A 27,145-nucleotide genomic window follows, 5' to 3' on the forward strand; every position below is an offset into this window, starting at 1 on the left:
GACCATTTTAATGGTGAAGTTTTTCATTTGTCTGCCTTGATCCCTGCAATGTTTCCTCCCATAAAGGCTGGTCCTTCTACCTGCAAAAAAAACCTCCTTAATAATCACATTATTAAACAGGTCAGACATAAAAACATGATGCAGCAGTTCACTCCACCCACTGCCATCCTCCAAAAAGATATTTTACAACCAAATCAGAAGGTTTCCTTTGAGGTCGCACCCTGGCCTTTAGCACCACACATAAAAGTCAGTCTTCACCACGCCCTGCAAAGGGTGCCAGCTCTCAGAGGATTTTGGCTATGCCTCTCCTATGTCTCTCTCCTTAAGATTATCTGTAACTCCAATTCAGATCTCAAGGCAAAGGAGTCCATTTAACAGCTCAGCACAAAACCTGGCAGAAGTTGCTTTGTTTGCTTTAAAAGAAACAAAAAAAATGACATATAACTTAATTTTTTCAACTTATTGAAAAGTTTAAGTCAGGCAAAAATGTGGCTTGCCCCCTTTCCATAAGAAAGGGAACAAGGCAATTGCTTCAACAGCGGCACAGGGGACATGTACAGGGCTCATGGGCTTTGCTTAGTGAAGAGCTTGTTTACCATGAAAATCTGAAATTACCCTGATTACACTGAGCTCATCCGGAGCTAGATTGTAATCTAAATTGGAAATCTACCCTCAACCAGAGTGTCTTGCCTAAACATGTGAGTTAGCCCTAAGTAGACAGAACACACACTCAACAAACGGTGCCAAGGACGGACCCTGGGAGTTCTCAGCAGCACCAAGGACATGATGTTTCATTTCACTTCAGGTTTCTTTAGCCAGCACAGAAAACAACCAAGCAGCTGCAGCAGCTGAGCTTGCAAACAGGTCAAACACAAGCAATGCAGATGAACTGCTGGGCACCTGTGGCTTGTGCACCCCGTGCACGGCACGAAGCACAGTTCAGGCTCATCTGTGATGTGGTGGAGTAGACCTGGCTCAGCAGCCACTGTTCACCTGTGATGGACCTTCCTGTGACAGAAACACCTGCCACTGGGTTTAGAAAGGTGGCTTGGGTTTGGGTTTTTTCTGCTCCACTTGACACTCGAGTCCACACACTGAACTGACAATTCCCAGGACTGTCACACTTTTTAAGTTGCAGTTTGGAACCAGGACTTCCTCAAAAAACACAAGGGAAGACATTTTTTGAAATACAGTTTAAAGCCAAGAAATGAAAAGTGTCTTACTTGAAATATGTCTTCTTTCAAATTAACCCTACTTTTAAACTTGTTAAAAATGCTTTTTTAGGAGAAACAAGTACAGTGCCATACCCATGCTGCTAAATTTGCTGTTAAATATATTTAAGAAACACAATGCTGTGTAGCATGTGTCTAATAACCCAAATATTCCTGTAACTTACTATTATTATTATTATTTAAAAAACACCAATAGATCTGCTGGGAAAACTTGGATTAACCAGGTTTTTATACCTCATTTATCCTTACAGCACATGGGAGAAATAAGCAACAGAGTCAGAGAAAGATTTTTATTATTGGTGCTAAGTATGAAGTCAAATGGACAAAATTTTAAGTGCATGAGTAGTGCTGTGGAACAGCTGGAAGATGTTTGGAATCCAACTGAGGGAAGCACCAGAATTCTGGATATGTCCAGAGCTGGAAAACACAGATCTGCAAGAGTTTCACAGAAAGCAATGCCACAGCCAAGAGGAAAAAGGAACCAGGAACATGGATTCCATCAGCACAGGAGTCTCCACCGCAGAGCACTCCCCATGTCCACACACAAGAGCTGCACCAGGCAGCCCACATCATCCAGGGGATGTAAACCAACGTGCCTGAGGACATAAACCAGCCACTAACCACATGGCATTAAGGACATACTTCCTTGATAGGGACAAGGACTTTCAGAGCTGTGCATAAGCAGTGATTTATTTTGGATTTTTGCACATTTTAAGCCATGGCAAAGATAAAATATGAGAGGCAAAGACAGGCATACTACCCCTGTGTACGGGTAGTACTCAGTACCAGCACAGGGAAAAGCTTCTGTACAATATTCAGAATAAGAGTCTGAACAGAGTGAGAACCTTTTGTTACCATTTATATTTGTCACTCCACACCAGGAAAAAGTGCCTTTAGTAACTGCAGCTGAGACCAAAATAAACAAAACAGGTTCAAAGAATTAAAAAAAACACCACCAAAAAAAACCAAAACACAAGTCAAGCATTTCAGACTCGTCAGCTCCAGACACATCAGCAACTTCAGAGCAGCCCTGTTCCAGCCACAAAATACATTCTAATTTAAGCTAAAAAAAAAAAAAAAAAGGTTCTTTTAATAATAAAAGTTTTGCCAAACAAGGCAATTAACACAAGTGTAAAGGCAACCTACAGAGTATAAATTACCCAGACATCCCAAGCAGCCCCATCCTGCCACACCTTCCATCCCAGCTCGCCTCTTACGTCAGGCACGCAGATGAGCTGCGTGTCTTCAGATACAAAGAAAGGACAAAAAATTTCATCTCCAGTTCTCCTGGGTAAATAAGATGCTCTGATTCCCAGTTCTCCCTTTGCCTGACGTGTAGCAGCAGCCCAGCTGTATTTTTTTTACTATTTTGGGCTGGGTAAGAGCCTTATGGCTTCTTCCCCTCAGGCGATCTCTAGGGGCTTGCTGGAGCAGGAATATAATTAACAACTCCCCATTCAAGCCTGGTATAGTGACTCCTAAATCCCTTTTTAAAACCATAAACTTTTAACACACCTTTATCACTGTTGCCCCTCAACTGCTTATCCAAACATAACATGCATGTAGGCACTTCTGGGTTGTGCCAGAGACTTTCTGGCCAAGACAACTATTTTGATTTATTGCCTCTCGAAGCCACAGAGACTGTACAACTCAGCTACCACTAAAACATAACAGGTAGCATTTTAATTTAACTTTTTAAAAATCAAAACCTAAACAAAACTATGCCCAATTTAAAGAACAAAGTCTGGAAGCAAATTCTGGCCTGATCAGTTCCTGACTTCCTACTGCCAGGGCAGCCTCCAAAGCTCCCAGGAGACTGCCAGAAACAAACCTCTCAAAAGGAACCTTGAAGACAACAATGGCTTTAGAGCTCTCCTTGACAGTGCAGTTACCACAACACTGCCCTGCACACCCAGTGAAGAGGGAACAAGCCCTGGCACAAGCACAGCATGATTTGGCGAAAGCAGAACTTGGGAGCATGGGGTTCTGACAACCAAACAGCTCCCAGCTCCAGCTGCTATTTCTTTCCAGTCTGTTCTTGACTTCAATATGCATCCCAAAGTGAAGAAAAGTTTTAAAACTCTATAGAAGATCTCTGTAAATGTCAGTAAAAACCAAACAGGCACCAGGAAATAAGCAGCAGAAGCTCCTGGCATGTGTTGGCTCCTACTTGACCTTGCTCTACAATATTCACTGTCCAACAGGTGTAACAAGAACTGCCCAGTCACACCTCCAGGGTGCAGGAGGGACATCCCGTCCCACCTCCCACACCAGCACTCAAGGATGCTCCCAGACACACTCACACAGGGATGGAGTCTCAGCAGGCTCCCCTCGTGACAATTGCAAATGCTCCCAGTGCCAGCACGCAGAGGAAAGGGCAGGGGGTCACTGACGGGGGGCACGTACCCCCACATCTCCACGGAAATCCATTTCAGCATTGGCCGTGGCTGTGCAGGATCTTAACAAGGTCTGCAGTGTTTTAGGGATGTCAGAAGGCTGAACAGGACAAGTGAGAAGATGCAAATGCTGTCAGGTTATTTCTGACCAAAACCCATTTACAAGCAGTGCAGCTATTTATAAGTACGTAAAAATAATGTGAACTTAACCTTACATTTACATTCTTGTTTAGCTATATTATGCTCATCTGAAAAAAGATTTAAATATGATTACTGGTCCATTATTGAGTTTGAAAAGCCTTGGGGACCAGTAGAAAACACATACAGCCATCTGTAATCTGCTCACGCAGACGCGTGAAAATCAAAGACAAAACTTGCTGAGGTAACAAAAATGTCTTAATTCAATTTGTAATGCAGCAGCAGAATCCCTGCGTAACAACAGTAAATTTGTCTAAGAATATGGGCCTAAATATCCTCTTTGTTCAGGTAGCTCCCACATGCTCCCTGTGATCCAGGCAAGCAGACAGTAAGTGAGCAAAATATAAAGAGTTGCAAGTTTCAGCTGGCCAGGAACGACTCATGCCAGACAGTGACAGATCTGTTCGGATGGGAACATCTGCTACTGCTGAGGATACCAGGAATGCTTGGACCAAATCTATCCTATAAAAGGTTGGTGGATCTATGCCACAACTCAGGTCAAACTTACTGGTGCAAGCATGGTTTGTTCGGGTAAAATCCCTCTTATGCCACTGTAATTTACACCAGGCTCTCAAAGTAAATAAATTAAACCAGGGCAATGGATCTACACTAAGGCGATTGCCAGGACAAAGAGTGCTACCAAAAAAAGTTCAGGTTTCTGGCTGAATTGTTACAGAAGAGAAAACCAAGAGCTAAGCTGGCTCAAATATAACTGCCCTGGGATGCACAGCAACATCACCTTGAGCCAAACCACGCTTTGTCCTGTGGCGGTTTCTTCCTGAGGAACCCTCCTTTTCTCAGGCTCAGGAACATACCACAAGATGTTAGAGATATGCAGGGAGACTTCTGTGCTTTGTAAATGGCAGGATTTGCTCCAGGGGCACACAGAGGGATTAGGTAAACCTGTACATAAAAGGGACTTTGTAGGAATTCACACAACCACTCCAGACCTCACTGCCCTGAGAGAGCTACAAACCAGTTGGCATTAAGCAGTCGAGGCAAGACCTCAAGAATCAGACTACCACAAAAATTAAAATTCTTACTGGTCCCACAGACTGAAAATTTGAAAATGAAACAGGCCTTTTTTTATTTTTCTGTACTTGCAGAAGCCACACTATGGATCAGGCAGGCAGGTGGGACTCAGGACACCAATAACGCTTCCAAATGTGTTTCTGTGCCCCTTCAAGCCTTCTTTTCTCTCCCCACTGAAGCTGCTATCTTTGGGCTGCATGAACAATCCAGCTGCCAAATAACTAGTGGGAAAACACATCACTATAATTTACAAGTGTACTACTCATAACCAATCGGCCAAACAGCTTCCATGCAAAACTAAAAAACAGGTAACGCTCCTCTCCTTGTGGCTGCACAAATCCTTCAGCACATGCAGACTCTGCTCACACCCAACCACCCCCTCACAAAGTCCATGCCTACTTATTTTCCTACTCACACCCTAAACTAGGCATTCATGCAAACCCTACAGTTTCTGAACTCGCCCACCAATTTGCCCACAGCCACAGCACATAATGACACAGCCAGACACTGAAAACACCACATCAACTCATACTTCCACTGCTCCACTTCAAGTTGCACGTAAACGCTTGTTTTTATTCCAAGTTTTGCTTCTGAAATTACTTAATGGATTTTTCTGAGCTTTATATTGGAATTTTTCAAAATGAGAGCAATCTGAATCAACTGGCATTTGGAGACTGTAACAGCCTGTGGTACCAGAGCTTTGGAATCAGCTGCCCTTAAAATACAGGGGAAGGAAATTCTTGTCTCTCCTGCAATAACTGTTTATATAGAGGCCTAAACTGATTTTCTTTGGAAAACCAACACTCAAAATAAATGGGACTTGCACAGACCAGGTACAAGGTGGAGATTAATTTCATCTCCAAAAAAGAGCCACTGAAATATTACCCTTGGCTGGAAACACAATACTCCAACACTGGCAACCTACCTGACCAATTCTACCCAGTATGAAGACCAGCTGGACTAAGAGAGAGATTCTGGAGTGATAAAAAGAAGAGAGACAGGCAGCAAGTAAAAACTGGGCTCTGCAAAGGTAGGTAATACAAATGTGTTTCCTAATGTGCCATACCAGAACTAGGTACATGTATTTTTGGTTCTTTACATTTTGAAAGCCTGAGGAGAAGACATGAGTAAGCTTAAAAAAAAAAAAAAAAAAAAAAAAAAAAAAAAAAAAAAAAAAAACCAACCCCACACTTAATCATATTTATATATTAATGCATGTAACCTACTTTCACACATAGTTAATGAGTTCCTTCATGAGATTTGAACCTGAACAATTCTGAGTTTAAAAAAGCCACAACTCAAATGACTACAAGGGTTTTTTTGCTAATGTAGTTGTGTCTGGAGCTCTTACTCCTCACACACAATTAACCCATGTTTCCCCAGTACATTTTTCAGAGATTAACAAAATCTTAAAGATGAAATTCTGTGAAAAGGCACTTTTCCATAGGATAATCTTCAGTATCTTTTAGTTAAGCATTTCTTTTCACAGTAAAAAAGATGACATTTTCTGTAAACTCATCCTGCTGTAATAGTAGAACAGCAATTTTTCCAAGGACATGACCTCTTACCACCTACACCAACTCTTCTGAAACTTAATGTCAGGCATATGGTCATCTAAAATATGACAGCCAATGACCTAAAAAGCATCCAGGCATTTTAAAGAGTATGAATCAATGGCTCATTTCTATTTCACGTCTTTGATTTCTTTCACCACACTCTTCCAAATCTGCTTCTCAAGACAAGCAGTGACAAAAAATTATTAGTAGTACATAGGCTCCACCACGTCCTTTTTGCAAATTCTTGATGATCTTCCGTTTCTGTGCATTTTATTTTGTATCTCAGCTCTGCTAGCTCAATCAGTGGAGACAACCGTTTACTTAAAGTCTGTGCATGATCACTGCTATTTAAAAGTTATTCACCAGACTCATATTCTACTTCTTTTTAGCTTATTTTTGTACTTGAGAATGCTGAAGTTGTACTGCAATGGTCACCCAAGATAGCGTATTGCCTAAAAGCAGATGATATGACACTGCAGAAGGTGGCATTTTTTTGGCCTGTGGCATAAAGAATCCCCATCCTCACCTAGCAAAAAAATGGAAATTTTATGACAACTTCACGGGAAGCAGCAGCTGGAAGAGATGTCCAAACAGCACAAAAAGTCTGCTAGAAATTTATAATCCTATGTTTAAATGGTCCTGAAGGTCTGCTCCTACTTTACACATGAAGACAAAACAAATGCCTTTACTACCTCCAAATGAGTGGACTGAAAAACCCTTTGAAATTAACCACTTGTATATTTTGTTTACCTGCTCTGACATGCAGATATGTACCATAACATCTCGTGGAGGGTATGCTCTTTTCACCTGATGCGGCTGGACTCGTCAGCACTGAGCGTGATGGGGTTCAAACTGGTGTCAGCAGGACTTTCCCTGACCTGGCTTTCCCTGCACACACAGCCCAGGCACCTCGGAAAGCATGACTGTGCTAATGCAGCTCGTCCTCCCCAGCACTCGCTGTCGAGTGGCACAGTTCTGACTGCACATGCTGGTGACAGCCCTGCCAAGAGCTGCCAGCGAGCCTGGCACGGCCAGCCTTTGTCCCTCTGGCAATTTCCGAGTGATGTTCTTAGATGTCGTGGGGACACAAGCGATGGGGAGACAAACTCGTATTTTTATCTTTTTTAATTTAGAAGCCGATGTACTTCAGAACTCATGACCACCACCTGGAGCCCTGTCTTGCTAAAAGACATTAAGGAGGATAAAAATGATGCTGAAGTGCTGACTCGGTGCGGCCGAGGGACACACACAGCCCAGCGCCTCACAACGCCCCTGGGATGCTGCCCCTCGGCCGGACACCGCCCTCACCATCCTCACAGGTCATTCTTTGGGGGTTACTTGTTCAAACCACGCTCTTGGCAGCAATTAAGTTGTTGGGGGGATTTTTTTTTTTTCCCTGGTGGGTGACACAGCCTCTCAGAGCTGGGAAAAAGCAGCGGTGTGATGCCGAGAACAGCACGGCTCCTGCGGAGGGGCTCGGCGGCTCCGGCCCGAGAGAGGGAAGGGGGGAAGGAGGGAAGGAGGGAAGGGGGGAAGGAGGGAAGGGGGGGAAGGAGGGAAGGGGGGAAGGAGGGAAGGGGGGAAGGAGGGAAGGGGGGAAGGAGGGAAGGGGGGAAGGAGGGAAGGGGGGAAGGAGGGGGCCCAGCAGCTGCTCCCACAGAATTGCTGGTGCTGGAAGGGACCTCTGGAGATCACCCAGTCCAGCTCCTCTGCCAAGGCAGGGTCACCTGGAGCAGGGACACAGGAACGCGTCCAGCTGGGGTTTGAATGTCTCCGGAGAGGGAGACTCCACACCCTCCCTGAGCGCTCGGGCCAACTCCGGGCCGAGGCGCACCCATGGTCCGCAGACCTCCCCCGCCGGCCTTTCCCGGCCCCTTCGTCCTCACACGCCGCGGATTCCGCTCCTTACATAACCCCGGCCCCGCTCCCCGGAGCGCGGCCCCTCCGAGCGGCCGCCCGGGGGCTGCGGGCCCGGCCGTACCTGATGTAGGGGCTGGCGGCCGCCAGGATGTTCTTCTGCACCGGGATCTCCTCGCCCTCCAGCACCAGGTGCGCGTCGCAGAACCGCGTCTCCTCCCGGAACGAGCTGAGCGCCCGCAGCAGCCGAGCCGGGTGCTGCGGGTCCGACACGGCGCTCGGGCCCGACATGGTGCTGCTGCCGCCGCCGAGCCGGGCCGGGCCGGGCCGGCTCAGTCCCTGCCCTCACACCATGGCTGAGCGCCCGCCCGCCGCTGACATCATCTCCCGGCATCATCTCCCCGCGCCGCCCCGCGGGGGCGGCCCGGCCCGGCCCGGCTGCCCTCGGGCACCGCGGGGCCTCCGCGGGCGGGGCGGGGACGGCCCGCGGAAATCTCGGCTTTGTCTCCTCACGGCTCTGGAATGTCGCTAAAGGAGGTCCAGAGAAGGGAATGAAGCTGGGGAAGGGGCTGGAGCACCCGAAGGGAGCTGGGGGGGCTCAGCCTGGAGAAAAGGAGATTCCAGGGGGATCTTCTCGCTCTCCACAGCTCCCTGGATGGAGGATGGAGCCGCTGGGGCGGTCAGACTCTTGTCCAGGCAACGAGCGACAGGACAAGAGGAAATAGCCCTGAGCTTCGCGAGAGGAGGTTTAGGCTGGACATTAGGAAAAATTTCTTCCCAAAAAGGGTGATCAGACATCGGAATGGGTTGCTCAGTGGGGTGGTGAAATCACCATCCGTGGAGATGTTTAAGGAAAAGCCTGGAAATGGCACTCGGTGCCATGGCCTGGGTGACACGGTGGTGTTTGGTCACAGGTTGGACTCGATGATCACAGAGGTCTTTTCCAATCTAGTTGATCCTGTGATCCTATAAAACTGGCCTTTATTTATTTATTTACTTATTTATTTGTTCCTTTACGTGAGCTGGAGGTAAATGTTATGGGGGGTAGGCACAAGGAAAAGTAAGAGAATGAGAATTAAATACAGCAAGACTCATTGTGGCAGTGACCCTTTCCACTACTGCCCACTGGAAATGTGGCCTTTTCCAGCAAAAAAAGGTCTTCTTTAGGACTATTCACATGGTAAAAATTAGGGTGTTTATTATCGTGCTTAATTGCACATTAAGAGATTACTTGATTCCATCTGCTTTCTTAACAGCATCCTACATTAAAGCAGTGAAACTATTTGCACTGAGTGAAGGTGTTTCACAGGCTGTGATCTGCTCTAAAACAGACACCCAGCTGGAGCTGCTGGGAGGGAGCAGCAGAGCAGCTCTCTGTGTTCCCTGTGCTCACAGACACAGCAGCACTTGGATCTCCCAGCTTCTAGAGCACCCAAATGGATTTCATGCTGTCCATCCCTTCGCTGGGAAAATAATGTTTTCAGAGGGTCTGATCTAGTAAAGCTGTGGTGGTTCACCTACTTTTATTATTTTTATTACTTGCATTTCAGTGGAATGTAACAAAATCCTATCATTCATTCAGTTTGATGGTGTCTCTAAATCATTTTGCTACTTGGAAAATGAATTAGGGTATCTGGAAGTGACCCCATAGGAAAGAGAAGTTAATGCCTTCACAAAGGCAGCCCTGTTCTTTCCGAGCAGGACACAATGCTGGTTTGTTCTGCAGCTGGGACATCCTCACACATCACCCAGCAGTGCTGAAGTGCTCCCTGACTGGAGAGGGGGGAGTCACAGGGAGGAGCACCGTGCTGCAGGTTTGTTGTGCAGCTCTGAACGAGAGTTTTAGAAGCACAGGGTGTAGGACAGAAGGCCTAAACCCACAGCAATGTGCATGAGACACTGGCAGCTCTGCAACACTTGTTGTCGTACAAACCCATTTACAAATAATATTAGGCCACTTTTTCTTGCTTGGGTGTAATTATCCAGGATGTCAGGTGTAGGTTGAGGATCCAGAGGACACATTCGCAGCTCTCTTTGAGGGTAATGAAGGCAGAGAGCAAACTGCTCCTTGGCTGCAGGGGAAAGATGTATTTTGCTTGTCATTAATACTCATGTAATTGCAGAGCCAAGGGAGCAGTGGTTTAAAATTATTGCAAAAGCTGTCATTGAGTGGCCTGGTTATTTGAAAAAAAAGAAAGACACTGGATTGTTTCCCTGCCACCTGCACAGATTGTTACAGAGGAAAACATTGTTGCATTTCTGGTTTTTAAGGCGTCCTCCTAAACACTGTTTCTGCTTCCTCCAGCTGCCTATGTGGGGCAATGGGACAAGGTGTAACATAATATCCAGTTCCAGAGAACAAATTCATTGTTGTATCTTGTTATTTGTTCCATTTAATGGGTGTATTAATGATAGCAACAACAACAACATCCCAAAACAAAACAAAAAACCCACCAAAACAACAACAACAAAAAAACCTAAAGCAAACCAAACCAACAACAAACCAAACCAACAACAAACCAAACCACTCTATCAAGGTCCATTTGTAGCATCTCCGAAGTAATTAATTATATGTATGCATACCTGTGGCCTGATTCTCTTACTCAACTATGTATTTTTCTTTTAATGGAGATACTTATCTTTACTATTTTTTATTTGCAGTCACTCCATCTAGATTTGTGTTAAGCCATTATAATGATTCCAGGAATTTTGTTGAGTTAATTTATGACTTAAATTGGTGTAAAAGACAAACCAAACCCTTCTGGCCCTTGAGATTTCATTCACAGTGAAGGGTGTCAGAAGCAAACCAAATGACACTCATTACCACGTGCCATGTTACCACATCAAAAAAACCCTACAAATCTTGCAGCCACTTGGCAAAGCGTATCTGCATTTCCCCTTGCTTCTGTCACCCTGGAAATGATAGTGTGTTACCACATTCAGGGTAAATGTTTCATCAGATTGGTACTGCAACCACTAAAAACATCCTTGAACAAATTTGTGATCAGCTGTATGGTTTTACTCCTATTGTCTCTGCTGCAGGAGGATACTGGGATGAGCAAATGCAGATTTACATCACTGTTTTTCTCCTCAGCTTAACTACAAACTTAATGCTAATCAAATCCTGTGTAGTACTGACCAAGGGAATATGGCACATCTCATTTAAAAAATCACACCCAAGACATGTTCTTACCATTTATTTTCTGCATTATTTCTACATGAATGTAAATAACACATTTGCTTTCTTAGACTACAGGTTGTTTTCCTGATGAGTGTATTCCCTATCCTGTCATCTCTACCAGTAGAAATTATCTCCTCAGAAGTCAAATAACTCCCATACCCAAACCCATGATCATCTAAAAACAACCCTGTGAGTACTCAGAAGAAATTCTGGAGAGGAAACTCTTAGAAGGAAATTAGTGACAATAGTTAGATTTTTGATTCATTGCCACCTTGTAATTCTAGAAATGTATTTGTGGACATTTGTTAAATTGAAACTTTTTCATATGAAAAGAAACGGAGCTGATGTCTTTTGCTAATATCACAAGTCAGTCGTCTCTTCCACGTTATTTACAAAAATGGAATGAAATTTCTTCATTAGAAGATAAAGTGCTGTTAAATACTAATGGTAATATGCCCTGAAAACACCAAAAGTGACTGTTTCTGCAGACACACCTTACTGAAGTGTTTATTTCCATTTTATGGAACATGTAAACATTTGAATGCCCAAGCCTCCATATTTTAACTGGATCTGACCACAGTGTTGGCGGGGTTTTTTACATTAAAAATAGTCTATATATCTTTATCCTAAAAAAGTGCAAAGACTTAAGCAGAGGAACAGAGGTCTGGTTGTTACAGAACAGACAGGAACTGTGGATGATATTGGTTCAGTTTCTGCTCTGCCACAAACACCTCAGGCAATCACAAACAGGTCACCAAACACAGATTCTCATGTGGTGAGGAGGTAGTAAATGTCAACAATTTCATTCTGTTTCCTTCCCATGAAACACTGTGAGCAGTACAGGCACTGTTGTGTCAAAGTGAGAGGTACCTGAGTTGTGTGGTGACCAGATGAACACCCGAAATGGATGGATGTGCACCTGGTTTTCTCCATCAGTAAAGATGCTTCCAACAGCAAAATGCCTACAATGAGAAAATACAATTCAAAGGAAAAAAACCCCAAAAAACCAAAAAAACTCTCACTTAAGGAAAAGGCAATACCTCAAATCAGGAATACACTCAGGGGAGTAAGAAATGCCATTTCTGTAACACAACCCATCACACTCTGCTTGGCACTTGAACTTTATGTTGAAATGTGCTTTTTAATTGTGACTGTGAGTGAGAGTTGTGCACTTTTCTTAGGAAGCATCTGGTACAGGCAAGGATAAACACATGTGAGGACATGGATACTCCTAAGCAGACATAAGGCAAATGCTCAGTTGTGGCAATAACAGCTTCTAGTTCCAGCTACTGTGGGGTTCAGATGAGGCCCAAATTAGATCTTTTACCCTTTCTCTAAACTATTTGTTGCACGTGTGTGTCTGAGTTCTGCTAGAAATACACTGCCCTCATTCACATACATACTGCTACTAACAGAGACCAGTGGCAAGAGCAAATACTACAGTTCTTCTTATCTTTTACTCAATGTAATGATCTAATTACATGAAATGCCATGGCAGATATTCTGCTCAAGGAAAACTGATTTAAATACAGACTGCTTCAGATTTAATATCACTAAAGTATAATTGAATGCTACCTAAAACCATGTACTCTGTTTCAATAAAGTCACTTGATTTTGTCAACATAAAAGTGAAAAATACACCTTTAAATAATGAGAAAAGCTGGGGGAGCTAAGATTCTGGATAAGAAAAATGTAGCACCTCAGCCTAGTACTTTGGTTATGGTTGATTTTAAGAATTCAAGCACCAAGAGAATGCATTGCCATGAATTATTGGTATCATGGTAGATAGTTGAACATGAGGTTTTCTGGCTGGAGACAACTTTCATCGTCAGCTGCAGTCTTGCAACAGCCCATGGAAGCTACATGACCTGCAGACATGTGTGACTCATGCCATGTGTCACCTTATGAATACACTACTTCATTTGCTCAGAAAGCTTTGTTCTACTCAAATAAAACATTTCTTGATACCTTTGTCTCCTATTCCTTGCCCCACAAGCTTCAACACTAGCACTTCATATTGATAATTCTTCTTTTGGAATAGTAATATACCAGTTGTGCACACAATAATTTGTAATAAAGTCATTTCTGTCTCTTTTAAGAGCTTCTATGTAGATATTGAGTAGGTTACAATTAGTCATTTCTTATCATGAGAGAAGGCTGTTCCTGGAGGATATTATCCCACATTCAGTAGAAGGTTATGTCAGTCTGTGCAATACAACAAATAGATTTTACTCAGTCTCAGTTTTCATGGCTTGCTGTGGTATAAACATTCCATGCAGATCCATATGCATTTCCACATTTACTGTGGCTCGACCCAGCTCTGTGAATGTTTTAGCATCCAAGACAAGTAGGAAGGGTGGATCCTTTGGATCAGTCTTCACAACACAGGTCAGAACAACACCTGTGACAAACAAATGAAGAATAAGAGATATGAAAGTTTCACTAAGAAGAGAAGATAACCCCATCTCAAAGTGGAAGCATCAACCCGACTTTCTTGACTAAGAATATTGAAACCTGTAAGATTTAACACAAAACTCATGTAACCCCAGCTTTCAGAACGTTCTCATTATTTTACCATCGTCCTCTTCTTTTGCATCAGGTCTGGGAACAAAAACGGGCTCGGATGGCCAGCAGTCGTCCTGTCCCCAGTGGAGCATTTCCTTTGTCTGGGTGTTAAATTTTGCAATCTAAATTGTTGTGACAAGAAAAGAAAAATGTCACTGACCCTGACAGTGGCTTTTTCCAAAGGTACAACATGAACAGACTGATGGTGGGGGGACAAATGCTAAGTGTTAAGGCAGGTATCATCACAAGAAAAAACACCTGGAAAATGTTAAATTTTGGAGTCACATTTTGTGGCTGCATAATCACACAATGCTCTTTTAATTTCATTTATTTAGATTACAATTGCTCCTTTCATTTACAGGCGTTTAATAGTTCACAAATGTTAACAAGTCACAAGAGACCCTTCACTGTAAGTAATGGCCCTCACTGCAGAGAGTCCAACACACAAAATATTTAAGTGACTCGTTCCAATTCACTGAGATTCTGCAGTAAAGCAGGAAACAGGATTTAAACTTGCCATTTTCTAATCCTGTGAGTTATTTTTCTTTTATGGCTACTTCCATATTCCTCAAGGCCTTCTATTGTGCAGGAGGGTACAGAAGAAAGGCTGTTCCTAGTGAGGTGTAAAGAATAAACCAGTGAGGCACACACTGGAGTTTACTGAAGGAACAGAGTGTGGATTTTCATCCCATTGAGTGGCCAGACCAATGGCCAGAGGGGATACCTGGCATTTTCAATTCAATTCCATTAAGCCCTTTTCTCTACCCATAGAGATGCAGTTCTATTCTTTTCCATTTTGATCTTTAGCCAAAAAATATGTTTACACAGAAGTGAAACTATTCAAATTACTGGAGGAAGAATTAGAAAGAATTCTCTCTTCTAGTCAAGATGACAGCACTTTCACTGACAGAATTTACCTAAGGATTAGGTTGTTGTGCGTGCATTCATTAAACTGCAACTGATGTGAAAAAAGATCCTCCTACCAGCATTTTTTATTGTATTTGAATCAAGCAGAGATTATCTACACTGTAAATCATGAACTTGCAGATTTGTTTGAGTTATTGTCAGATGTACTGCAATAAATTTTCTTGCAGAAATCCAGCTTTATTTTGTAATCCGTTGTGGTAATTACATGCAAGAACCAACACTGACTTCAATTTTTGTTGCCTTGTGGTCACAGAATAAGAATTGTAACGAGTGAGTTTGTCCATATAATATTTTATATTTTAATCTAAATACTTTTCCTTTTAATCTATTTGTACTCCAGGCTGTCTCCTGGCATCATGCACATGTAAATAAAGCACTTACTGCCTCTAATAGAGAACTAGCCAGCAAAATAGGAAGCCTCCTCAAAATTAGGCATTGTTTTAATACTTAAAATGTATTAGGTAGTGTTGCAATATCTTATTTTTCTGTTAGGCTTCTTAAAGGGAAAAATATTAAATATATACATGTGAATAATGCTTCTTTTTCCTACTCCTTTGTAGTTCCTGGCACATCACAGAAGGTTCAGTCCAATTTTGCAGAAAAGTGGGGGTCTCAGTAACTATTCAAGAGACTTTCATTGAATATAAGGCTGGAGTAAGAAGCCTGAGTTTTGAATATTTTATGAGGGAAGTGGTACAACATGAACTTATCCTTATGAGAATTTCATGTTTCTTTGCATGTGAATGGCCCAGCGATGGGAAAACACTGACTTAATAAATGTTAATTATACCTTTGTAGGAACTGGACTCCACTGGACTTCTGTTGCATAGACATACTTGTATTTTTTGCCATTGTAGTCATAGTTGATGCGAGGCAGTTCTATCCCTGTGTAAAATAAAGTTCAAGACTTGGGAACAAGACAAGAGAAAACCTCAAATGTACATCTATATAGAGGCACCAATCTTCAGGAATTTTTGCCCTCTAAAAAACCTTGAAACTCCTTAATAAAGGTGTTGTATAGACTTTGAATGTCTGAATTTCTAAGAATCTGAAGATGGGTATTAACATAAGTAGGCCAGGGCTGTTAGTTGAAAAGGCAAAAATTTTTCATTTTTAGGGATTCATTAGACTGGAATTTATGAGGGTTTTTCTGTTTGTTTTTTTTTGTTTTGGTTTTTTGGGGGGGTTGTTTGTTTCTTTGTTTGTTTTGTTTTGGTAGTTTTGTTTGTTTGTTTGTGTTTGTTTGTTTGTTTTCCTTTATAAATACATGACATGAACAACTGGGATAGAATTGGAAGGTACCAGTCTAAGAAATTACTTTCACCTTAGGTAATTACATATTTCTGTTATTATCCCCTGATAAAAGGTTGAAAATCCTCTTTCAGAGGCAATCTTTATAAAATGCAGCTAAATTTGAAGTACTACTTATAACAGACTCATTTAACTAAAATTACTCTTTTAACTAGTAGATTTGCAAGCCATATTAATAGTTGTAAGATTAGACTTGGAACCCTGTATTAATACAAAACTGATGTAGCATCAGATTTTTAAAGGATGTGTCTCACCTTCACATAGTATTTCAGGTTGGCAATAGATGCTTCCATCTTTCTCCCTTACAGCAGTTGCAGTAGAGGGAAGTGTGACTAAATTAGAATCCACTGCAGCATCCTGAAAGAGACAAATGCTGGAAAAGTCATGGATTTCTAAAAATATGCTTCTAAGTCAGATTTTTGTCAGGTTTGATATTAATATTAACAATTTGGGGATTAAACAAATAAGCTTCAAGAAGATCCTTTGTGTGGCATTTTAGATTCTGAGATTTTCGTTAGAAATCTTGTTGCACTCGTAGTAGTTTAATATAACATAGAATAATAATTTTGGATCACATTGAGTCCCTAAAAATGTTTAGATACACATGGCTATGGTTCAGAAGTGCCATAAATTTGAGAATTTAACACATAAAGATGTGTTTCAAGGAACAAGGTGTCAAATTTTCACTGAAGGTTACCAAGGTTAGGTTTTTGCACCTGCTAAAATTCAGAGCAAAAATAGGTGTGATATACTCTATAATGTCCTACTGCTGAATTCTTAAGATTGAAGAACAGCTGGTGTGATCCAACACATCCTTTGTCATTGCTGCAGAGCTGTGTCTGAGACAAGAACAGAGCAGCAAGGTTGTAGGATGTAGAAAGAAAAAGTAATATCCATTCCAAAGGTATCAGGCAGAAACTTGCCCAAGTTGCTGGGCAGTATAAAATCTTCCACGCAAACGATGATGTAAAGTGATGCTTTCAATTAAACTGAAAGATAAAATCTTTTCTCTTCCTGCTATATATCACACTCAAATGAAATCTTCTCGTTTGAATTGAACCATTGCACCAGCTGGGAGCATGTGTGTATTGTCTGTGGGCTTCTAGTGTAGTGTAAGAAACAGATTGTGCAAAAGCTCATGCATGCCCTTGCAGTTAACAGCCAAGTGGGTATATCTGCTTCTGTTTGATGGCATTTAACAAATAATCTCATTGGGGTGAAGATGACATGTTCTTCACAGCCCTGTTCTCCAGAGTGGATGGTGTCAGAACCAGGATCCATAACCATGTCCAGCTGCCCACGGCCATTTCCCACAGGACATACAAAAACCAAACCTCCTGCACGCTTTGGGCATCACAGAATCAGTAATTTGCACATAAGGGCTGGCAACTAATGATATACCCATTATTCACACCTGATGTATTTTAAATTACAGATCAAAGAACAGGTTAAAAAGTAATTTTCTTCCTACCTTGTCATACTGCAGAGGAACCACAAATCTTTTGCAGGTTGGTATGGAAGTAAATTTAACATTCTCTTCAAAGTCTTTATCCAGGTTTTTCAGATAAAACATGTCATATAAGCTATTGTCTGTGTAGGCAATAATATCAAAAATAATGTAGCCATCCTCTTCATAGGCATTTATGTGGTGAAAAAACACCATAGCATCAGTGTAAAACTTGGTGGACACTTCTTTTTTAGTCTTCCTGTCTATAAAGTGAAACCAAGTCTGAAAGAGAGAAAACATTATTTAAAATCATTCAGAATCAGCAAATAGTTATTTAGAAAACTATTTTCTAATGGTAACCATCAACATTCTATCACTGTGTATTTGTACCGAAGGATATTGAGAACTCAGGGTTTGCTGCTAGGAGACAAGGTGTTCCATCCTGACAAAACACAGCAGTAAAATGACTGTGGGACAGCTTTAAGCTCATTTTACTGTTACAAATTACTATTTGGGCTGAGGATTGAAATTTTCCAGAAGAACCTGGAAAATCCCCGGCTCTCTTTTTCAGTTAAATAAACCTGCCTTGGTCATGAGTTTCTGTGGTGCCGGTGCCCTGTACCTCAGCAAGTCCCATGTGTTTATGCCCAGAGGATGTTGAAATAAGATCCTCAGAAACCAGGTTTTCTCTCAGTTTCCACAGTGAAAGACTCTTCTTTTGTTCAGTGCAGGCTTTTCCATGTCTGGATCTCCAGCACATGCAATGCACCTGGAGCAGTTCTCACCCACCACAGACAGAATTTTGTTTGGACCAGGAGCAACTAGATCTGTCTTGGATGCTAGTGCAGATTGGAATTTCTTTGATAGCACACAGTATTTCTAGCAATGCCAAATTGTCCCCTCTCTCAAAAGCTTTGGCATCAGATATTTACTTGAGAAATTTCTGGATATGGGAGACAGGATTCCAAAACACACAGCTTCTAAAAAAATTGTGCAACATGAAAGTCAGGGTTGGGAAAAAAAAAAAAAAGAAAATAAAAGAAAAAAAGAGTGACTTCTGAAATGAATGAACCAGATGATAAACAGAAGAGTGTGGAAGAGGTCACTGGCCTGCCTGACTCCATTGTTCAGCAGTAGGAAGAGTACCTTATCATCCTTATTAAAGGCAAGGCAGGAAGCCCAGCTCACACCTCGGATGTAAGCAGTTGCCATTTTGACAATATCCAGTCTGAAGGGCTGCTCTATGAAGATAATGTAATTCTCTGTGATTCCAAAGCTGTGGTAGTAGCTGGGGTGAAGCAGAGAGCGAGAGGGAATGGAGCAAACAACTTCCAGGTGCTTGAAACAAGATTTCTTCTTTTCTTTTTCTGAAGATGAATGATAAAAATTAAAATTATATTTCTTATAAATTCCATTCCAAACTTGTGCTTGGATTTCTCCCAGGCAGGGAAGAACTGGTTCTTCTCAATTTTATTTGCATTTTCCTGTTAAGAAAGTGTTTGTTTACTCCTGTATAATTAACCCAGAACGTTGCATGCAGGAAGTAACACAGTGAAATCATACCGCTGGATCCATTCAGAAGTTCCAGCATGGTGCAGAAATATGTTTAATTAAATCAGCAGCTTTAAAAAGGGGTTCAAATGTCCCTGTGTTTTTTAACTTCTAAGGAGATGTTCCCAAATTTGAGCCCCCAGGTAGAAATTGCAAACTGATCTTTGAGCAGTGGAAGGCCTCTCGATTGTTCAGGAAGGGGCAGGCAGCACAATGACAGCTGATTTTCAACAACATGCACCAAAAAAAGATCTTGAAGGAAAAAAAAAGCAAGGGATTTACTCTGTGAACTATGGACAGCATTTCAGCAAGGGCCAGTATTAGGTTAGAAAGGAATTAACTCTATATTAGGTTTTATTTGGTATCATGCTTCCCTATAATCACAGTGTCAGCACTTGAAGAGAATTTTCATTTACAAAAAAAATTAAAATTCACAGCTTCAAATTATATGTACTGCCCTATAGAGAAAATTTGTTTAAATTCTTCATCAAAAAGTAAGGTTCTTCCTACTGAAACACCCTATTTACACAGTACTCAAGAAAAGCCTTTGTAACAGTACATGCCCAGACAGACTAAGCAGTTAATATGAAGTTCACAATAGATTGAAATTAAGAAAATGAACAGCATTGGTTATTAGAACAGCTGTATCACCACCTTTGCGCTCTGAAGAAAAGAATTTGCTAACAAGTTTCTAGAAAATACCAATAACAGATATATCTTACCTGGTACAGAGGAAGGAATCTTAAATAGAAGGTATTTTGTCCTCCCTTTTTCAACTATTGAAGTGCCCATGTTGAGAACATTTCCAGCACTGTCATAGTGGGGGTGAGAAGTTGCCAGATTTACAGCTACGTATTTGTTGTAGTCAACCTGAAAAATGATACAATAGGAGATTTGAGAGATGTGTAAGAGAATGAAAATTGATTTCAGTTAACATCACAAAACCACCAGATATATAGCTCTGGCAGCCTTATATTGGGACCCCATTTACAAATGGCTTTGAAATTTAAATAATTAAACCAAATTACTCATTTAGTTATTTAAATTATTTCCTTATTCAAGGCTAAAACAAGTTACAGAATCTGAATTACAGTCACCTCTCTCTTGAAGCCACTTAACATCAGGGAGGATTAGCTAAGCAAGATATTCTGCAAATGCCTGTTTCACCCTGAAAGTACTTTATTTAACAGGGCTGTCTGGCAATCTGCTGGAGCAAAAAGATTTCTATTTTATCTAGAGTTTGGAAATTGTACTCAAACTGTGATGTGGGCTAGAAAAAAAATAATCCTTGTATATATCTCAATATTGCAAGTTCTCATTTTAATAATTAAATTATATCTTACATAAGGTCCTTGAAAAGTAGTCACATAACTGACCTACTGATTTTTTAATTATGTAAATAATTTTATAACTACAGATCCATAATAACAGCAATCATCCAAAATAATCATGTAACTGTGCTATTATTTCTGCAACCTTCATAGGTTATGTACAAGTGAAATTGTTCAAAGCCCAGCTTTTCCCAAACTAAACAGGATTAAAATTTGAACTCAGGAGTTCTTAAAAGATATCTTTTATCTTTTGGTATCTTCACTATTTCACTTTAGCATGATTTCAAAAGTAAGGCAACAGTAGAAGCAAAGTATTTTGTGTCCTGAGCATGCTGAAGGATCCTTATGAATCACCCTGAAATGTATTCATCAGCAGACAAGGAACCAGAATGACAGATGGTGGCTTGTACCTTCTCCAATGTCTCCAGAGTATGTGGATTAATTTTCCTGATGAAGTTAGTCTCGCCAGTAGCATAAAAATCATCCCCAGTTTTCATAATGTTGATCAGACAGTTGTCTGTGAACTCAGGAATGGTGTGAGACAAATAGGAGAATGCCCTGTCCAGAGGGAAATTTCATTAGAGCTGTGGAATCAGGAGCTGCCTTTGCCCCACACGGAGCACAAGTAACCCTGCAGTGCAACAGACCTGGGGCTGCCTCTCCCTGCTGTGCCCACTCCTGGCAGCTCCCTGGAAAGGGTGGGAAAGCAGAGGAGATGGACTTCTCCAGCGCCCTTGGCCTGGGTGAGGGTTAGGGACGTACAAGTAGCTGTTTTTCCACACACAAATGGGCATCCAGGCCCATTCCTGCTGTCAGCTTTAGGACATGCACTGGTTTATCAGGATGGGTTAATACCTCTCCTGAGCCTGTCTCAGGAAAATCTGGCCTACCAGTTCTTACCTAAAAGCTGGTAAGTTTTTCAGTATATGCCTTAATAAAATAGATAGGTTCATATACTCCTCAATAGAATACTTTTGCTTCCAGTGTAATTCTGTATCACAATTATGATTTCAAAGAAGACTGAACTTCACATAGGCTTGACATTTTGCTTTATCGGTATATGATTTCATCATAGTCACTAGAAGCCAAGACAAAGTTGCTATATTCCTTCTGAACTTAAAATGCCAGAGTTTCTCTATCACTGTTGGAAGAAGGATTTCAATTTACAACATATCAGCTCTTTTTCAATAATTATGTATGTGTCCTTACCAAATATCTGATTTGAGGTCACTGGGGGTAGTTCAGTGACAAGAAGGAGAGAAGGGTGACCTATTTGCACTTGTTAGTGAATTCCTACAGCAAATTTTACAAGACCAAGGATAACATGATGGCATACACCTCGCCTTTCTGTGAAACCATCTTTAATCAAGAAGTTTTTCTTTTTTTTTTTTTTTGTAGTTATTGATGCTTCTCTCTTTTTTGTTGTTGTTGTTGTTTTTGTTGAATAGACTTTGTGTTAATAGCTTCCCCATTTTTCTTTCTTGCTGCTTCTCCCCTTACTGAGTATCAAATGTTTCATTAATACTGGAGAAAGAAAATGGGTTTTTTATATATATATAACCTACTTGTGTAACTGAATAAAGCAGCAAATATAGGTGATAAAATGAATTTGAAATATTTGCCTTAGACTAACCCATAGGTAGTGCGTATCTCCTGGCCTTTTCAATATTTAGCAATTGTAAATTTACAAATCAACTTTTGTATTTTTACATATGTGTCAAGGGTAAACAGAAAGACATCTGTGCTGAAGAGAGGAAGTAGATAGAAGAACCTTGTTGGGAAAAGCACTGCTTACTTGGCAAATATGTTTTTGCATGGATCTGGATAAGCCATAGTCCCGAACTCAGACACCACAATTCTGTTTGCTTCTATGTTGCAGTTGTACGTGTCACTTCGGAGATATTTACTCCTGTAGTAAACTTCGCCTGAGGAAGAACAAACAGGTTTCAATCACATTTTATACTTAGTCCTTCAAAAACTTAGCACAGGTGGAGCCAGAGTTTTTCGAGCAGCTGTTCCTTAGCCATCAATGGAATGAAACCAACACTGTCCCCAACTCCCTGCTTTAAAAGTTTTATGGCTGCTGAGATTGGTAACAACTTGTCAAGATTCCCTGGCTCCCAGTACCAATACTGGGGAACTTGTGAGGGGAAAGGAGGGATTTGGATAAACTGTTGCAGAAAATAAAAAAGTGTGTGCAAAAGTGATTAAATGTACAATCCACTTACGGGTGGTAAAAAATCTGTATTGGCAAAATTGTTATGGGAGTAACAGATTGCTTGAAGCAATCAACAGTTTAATGATTCACTGTACTTGAACTAACTGAGCTCTTTAGGTAAGAGTAAGATATACTGGCAATTTAAAAAACACTGATTATTTCTTTATAGGTTATTTTGTTAAGGACGTAGAGCTGGACAGACTAGAAATCCTGCAATGGTATTAAATGCTTACAATCACAGAAATGGGAACTAAAAAGTAAACACTCAGATTAGAGGATAAAAAGAGTAACCCCCTTTTTTTTTATAGATACATATTTTTTGCCACAGGAATCCAGGTGTAAACCATCCTGTCTCACACTGTATAACAGCTGAATGGGTGAAAAATGTTGTAACTGAAAAAAAAAAGAATTAAGATAAATAGCTGGTATTTTTGCAGAGGCTCCTCTCTGTTGACAGTTGGGATGGAAAAGGCAAATCTGGTTTTCCTCCATAAGGATGACAAGCAGGAGGAGGGACTGTAGGGTGTCAAATATACCAAGTGAGTTTTGACATGTGAAGTGACACAGTGGCTCAGTTTCTCTCCTGGGAGCTGTTGTAGCTGCAACCAAATCCCAAGAGGGAGTACTGGTCCCCCCTGAAACTGTTCATCCACAGCAGAACAGCCTCTGGGCACTCCAGTACTTGTGGCTGCTCCTTTCCAAACAGCAGAGGTTTTCTTGCCCCAGGTGGAAGGGGAAGGCTGCCCTGCAGTGCCCAGAGCTGGGTTTGTGCTGTCCTGGGGTGACAACAGCTCTGAACTCGGGCACTGCGGAAGAAAGGAAATGCAACACCTCCCTGCAGAGAGCCCTGCAGAGCACAGCTGTGCTGTGAAGGGCCAGGTGTGAGGGAGTGTGGAGAGACTTCCCCCAAAGCATTTCCCCCCTCACACAGCACTCCAATCTAAGTCAGAACAGAATTAGCAATGTAAGGCACCAAAACGTGGGTTGTTGAGTTCCTTTCAATCCAGTGTGCAGCAACTTACCGTTTTTAAATGTAAAGCTGTGCAGCAGGGCCATGCCATCAAACCAGTGGTTGTACTTGCTGTCCCCTATGGTGTGCATCCCTGGGCCATTTCGGAGTAGTATCCCTTGTAACCAAGTGGGCAAGTGCCCTGTAAACAGAAGGGAATTACCAGGTCTTTCATTTAGGCAAGGAGGACGTTCCAGGACAGTTTTCCTAAAGGCAAAGGCTTCATGTAGTCAGACAGACTGTAGGTGTGTTGAGAGCCACAGTACCATATACTGATATTGGAGTCTGGGTAAACTGAAATTTTCCCTACTCAAAACTGTGGCACTAGTGACATCCTGCACGACTATTGCTATCAGAGATTGCTATAAGAAAATGAGATTGCTGGAATGTAATTTGTTAATTATCAGGAAGTAAATAAAATTGGACCTTTCCTTCCTGCATTCGTATTTTACAGTGATACATTTAAACCCTTCTACTTGTGCCAGGAAAAGCTAGAGCTTATCAGAAATAAATATATTTTATAGGTTATATGACTTGCATTGGCTTTCAGCACATCAGCTTAGACCTCAGGCTAAATTAATGCCACTAAAAAAGTCTTCAATTAGATTATGCAGCATAATATAGTGTCATTTGGGAAGTGCTTTTGTGACAGTAGTCATAATGTAGTGTTTTGTACAAAAATAAAATATAGGAATATTGTACTGAAAATGTATAGGTGCTGCTGAGATTTGAATCATAAATGTTCCTCATCAAATCCATGCAAGAAATGCATCACCTATCACTTGACTCACAGAATAATAACAATTAAAGAATGTCAATAGGTTTGAAGGGATGAACAAAGGCATATCACATATTAAATAAAAAGCTTGACTTGCTTCTTTGTGCATATGATTCCTGAGGGAACATTTAGGATCACAAACAGCTTCTCCACACAATTCTTGCACTGGGTACTGCCTTTGAATAAAGAGCTCTTCAGAACTTATATTTCTCCTTGTCATTTAATTTGTAACCCCACACTGATTATGTTGACAGGCTTTCTTATTAAAACCCCTTTACAACAGCTAGAAATGTCCTCCTATGGACCTTAAAAATGAACTCATTCCAACCCCTGCCATGGGCAGATCCATTTGACCAGGTTGCTCAAAATCCCTTCCAACCTGGCTCTGAGCAATTCCAGGGATGGGGCACCATCATTAGGGTTACAGTTCTGCAATACATGAGCTACATAAAAAATTATTGACACAATGGATGAACTTTCATCCTCATCATTATTATTGTTGTTGTTGCTATTTTCTAGAGGAGACTGGAAAATTAGACCTTACTTCTCCTTCTAACACAAGACACTCCAAAGCAAAAACTATAGTATATTTTTTTACATGATAATTTTGCTAGGAAGGATGAGAAAGGGAAAATATCTTTTAAAAGCAGTGTAGACTTAATTCAGTTTCTGAAATTTCTGGTGCAATTCCATGTAATTTCTAACATAATTTCAGTATGAAAAACAAGGAGCAAAGGGTCATCTAATGAGATTTTCAGATAATTCATCTTAGTGAGAATTAAACATTTCTATAAATCACACTGGGTACCAAATCAGCATCCAAAAGTGCTTATATAGCTTTAAAAATATGGACCTTACTCTTTTATGTAATTTATGAGGACACATTGGTGACACAATGAAATCGCCAAATATTTGGACATTTATTAACTATGGTAACGACAGAATTTCAGAAAATCACATGGTTGTAGGGATAATTGCAGCTGATGTCAGAAGTGTGATAGATATTTACAGTGTACATATTAAGTAGCAAGGAGCCAAAACACTGGCAGAATTCAGGATTACCAAAATATTTTAAGGGGTCATGGTTCTCTTTTATTTTCTTTAGCAATGAAGGAATATTTTGTGTGTGTTTACCTTCTGAAATATGCAGTCTTTGTTCAAATAAATGATTACATAATATAGATCAGGACTGATAAGTGGTATGTTTGCAAATAACTTCAAATATTTTGATAATAAGTTGTTATCTTGAGAAAAAAAATATGAAAGGCATAAACCCATAAAAGCCTAAAATAATTCAAAGGCATGAAAACAAAGCACTTTGTCTGACTTGACACAAAATCTTTTCCAATTCAGCCACCAAACTGAACAGCAATAAAGCCCTGAAGTTTTAATTGTCATCTCTTTACGTTTTGGAATTGTAGATTCCTCCAATTTACTGGACTATATATACAACACTGTCAAGATTTACTAAGCAGGGGATCCGAGCAACAAATCCATCCTGTAGCTGTAACAACAACAACAACAAAAAAAAAGCGGAAGGAAATGGGGTAAAATAACAGCTTGGTCGAGCGTCATCCCTAGAGAGCCACTTTAAACTCCCTTCCCGAGGGATATTCCGCAGTTTCTCCTGGATTGTCTTCTAAACTCTCTTTTTAACTCTGCCCTGCGGCATCCTGTACTGGTGCTTTGTTACTTGGAAATGCTGCTGGTGAAGAGCCCCGGGTTTAGGGACCTCCCCAGCAGAGCAGGGCAGGGTTACAGAGAGGAGAAACCGAAAGTGTGAGGGGAGCCATGGGGGAGGGAGGGGTGGCCCAGCCGCAATCCCGCTCTCTCCCTCACCACCGCCTTCAGTGAGTCCTGTTCAAACAGAATTTCGAAAAGTACACAGAAAAGCTCACGGAGTGAGGAAAAATCCCCCAGCGGGCTCACAAATATTATCTGAGATCAGTCCTTTAAACAAAATTCCCTTGCGCCTCTCTCTCAGTTTCCCTTTCCAACGCTGCCTCGGGCGAAGAAGATTCGCAGTTTTTACGGATTGGAAAAAAAAAAAAACAAAAAACCAAAACCAAAAGCAAACAACAAAAATAGCGGCTCGTTTTACGACAGATTTTTCTTTCACTTACCCTGCACCTCAGCTTTTATGGGCTCTGGGTGCTCTTCCTTATTCTTGCCGTATAGCGTATCCATCCCGGCTGAGGTAACCGCGCGGCCGCTCCGGCAGGCGCTGCTGTCCCCCCGGTGTGGGCTGAGAACGGCTCTTTCCTTTTACATAGAAAGATAAGGTCAAAGTGCAGCTCCAGCTGGTGGCCGGTGGCTTATAGATTGACTATTTATAATAGCTGATCTTTAATCCCTAGCACATACACTCTAATTCTTGCACATTCGTATTAAAATTAACTCCTTCACTGGCTCGAAGGGGAAGGCAGCAATGCATTAACTCCGCTGTTTCCTCCTTAGGAAGCTGGAAGAGGCAGGCAGGCACAGCCAGGGGACAGCTGGAGTGAAACATCACCTGAAACATCACCTGAAACATCACCTGCAACTTTCCAGGTAAAT

At 41.3% G+C, this 27,145-nt stretch overlaps 2 protein-coding genes across 2 annotated transcripts in view; both read right to left on the bottom strand.

Moving 5' to 3' along the window:
• Positions 1-8,569, bottom strand: part of GAN (gigaxonin) — a 28,107-nt gene extending 19,538 nt beyond the window's left edge. Inside the window, exon 1 of the mRNA XM_040075563.2 lies at positions 8,396-8,569. Within this exon, the coding sequence (XP_039931497.1) occupies positions 8,396-8,562 (167 nt within the window). The 5' untranslated portion in view covers positions 8,563-8,569. The remainder of the gene's footprint in view (positions 1-8,395) is intronic.
• A 2,865-nt stretch (positions 8,570-11,434) lies between these two features.
• BCO1 (beta-carotene oxygenase 1) lies at positions 11,435-26,794 on the bottom strand. The gene is made up of 11 exons (XM_040075564.1): positions 26,713-26,794; positions 23,825-23,953; positions 22,380-22,509; positions 20,995-21,142; positions 19,976-20,123; positions 18,849-19,069; positions 17,727-17,984; positions 16,510-16,612; positions 15,735-15,829; positions 14,028-14,139; positions 11,435-13,853 (listed from the first exon to the last, which is right to left on the bottom strand). Exons 1-11 carry the CDS (start codon positions 26,774-26,776, stop codon positions 13,681-13,683), a joined length of 1,581 nt encoding a protein of 526 aa, XP_039931498.1. The 5' UTR covers positions 26,777-26,794; the 3' UTR covers positions 11,435-13,680.
• Positions 26,795-27,145: the final 351 nt, after the last annotated feature.

The sequence above is a fragment of the Hirundo rustica genome, chromosome 11, assembly GCF_015227805.2.
Source record: "Hirundo rustica isolate bHirRus1 chromosome 11, bHirRus1.pri.v3, whole genome shotgun sequence".
Taxonomy (NCBI): Eukaryota; Metazoa; Chordata; class Aves; order Passeriformes; family Hirundinidae; genus Hirundo; species Hirundo rustica.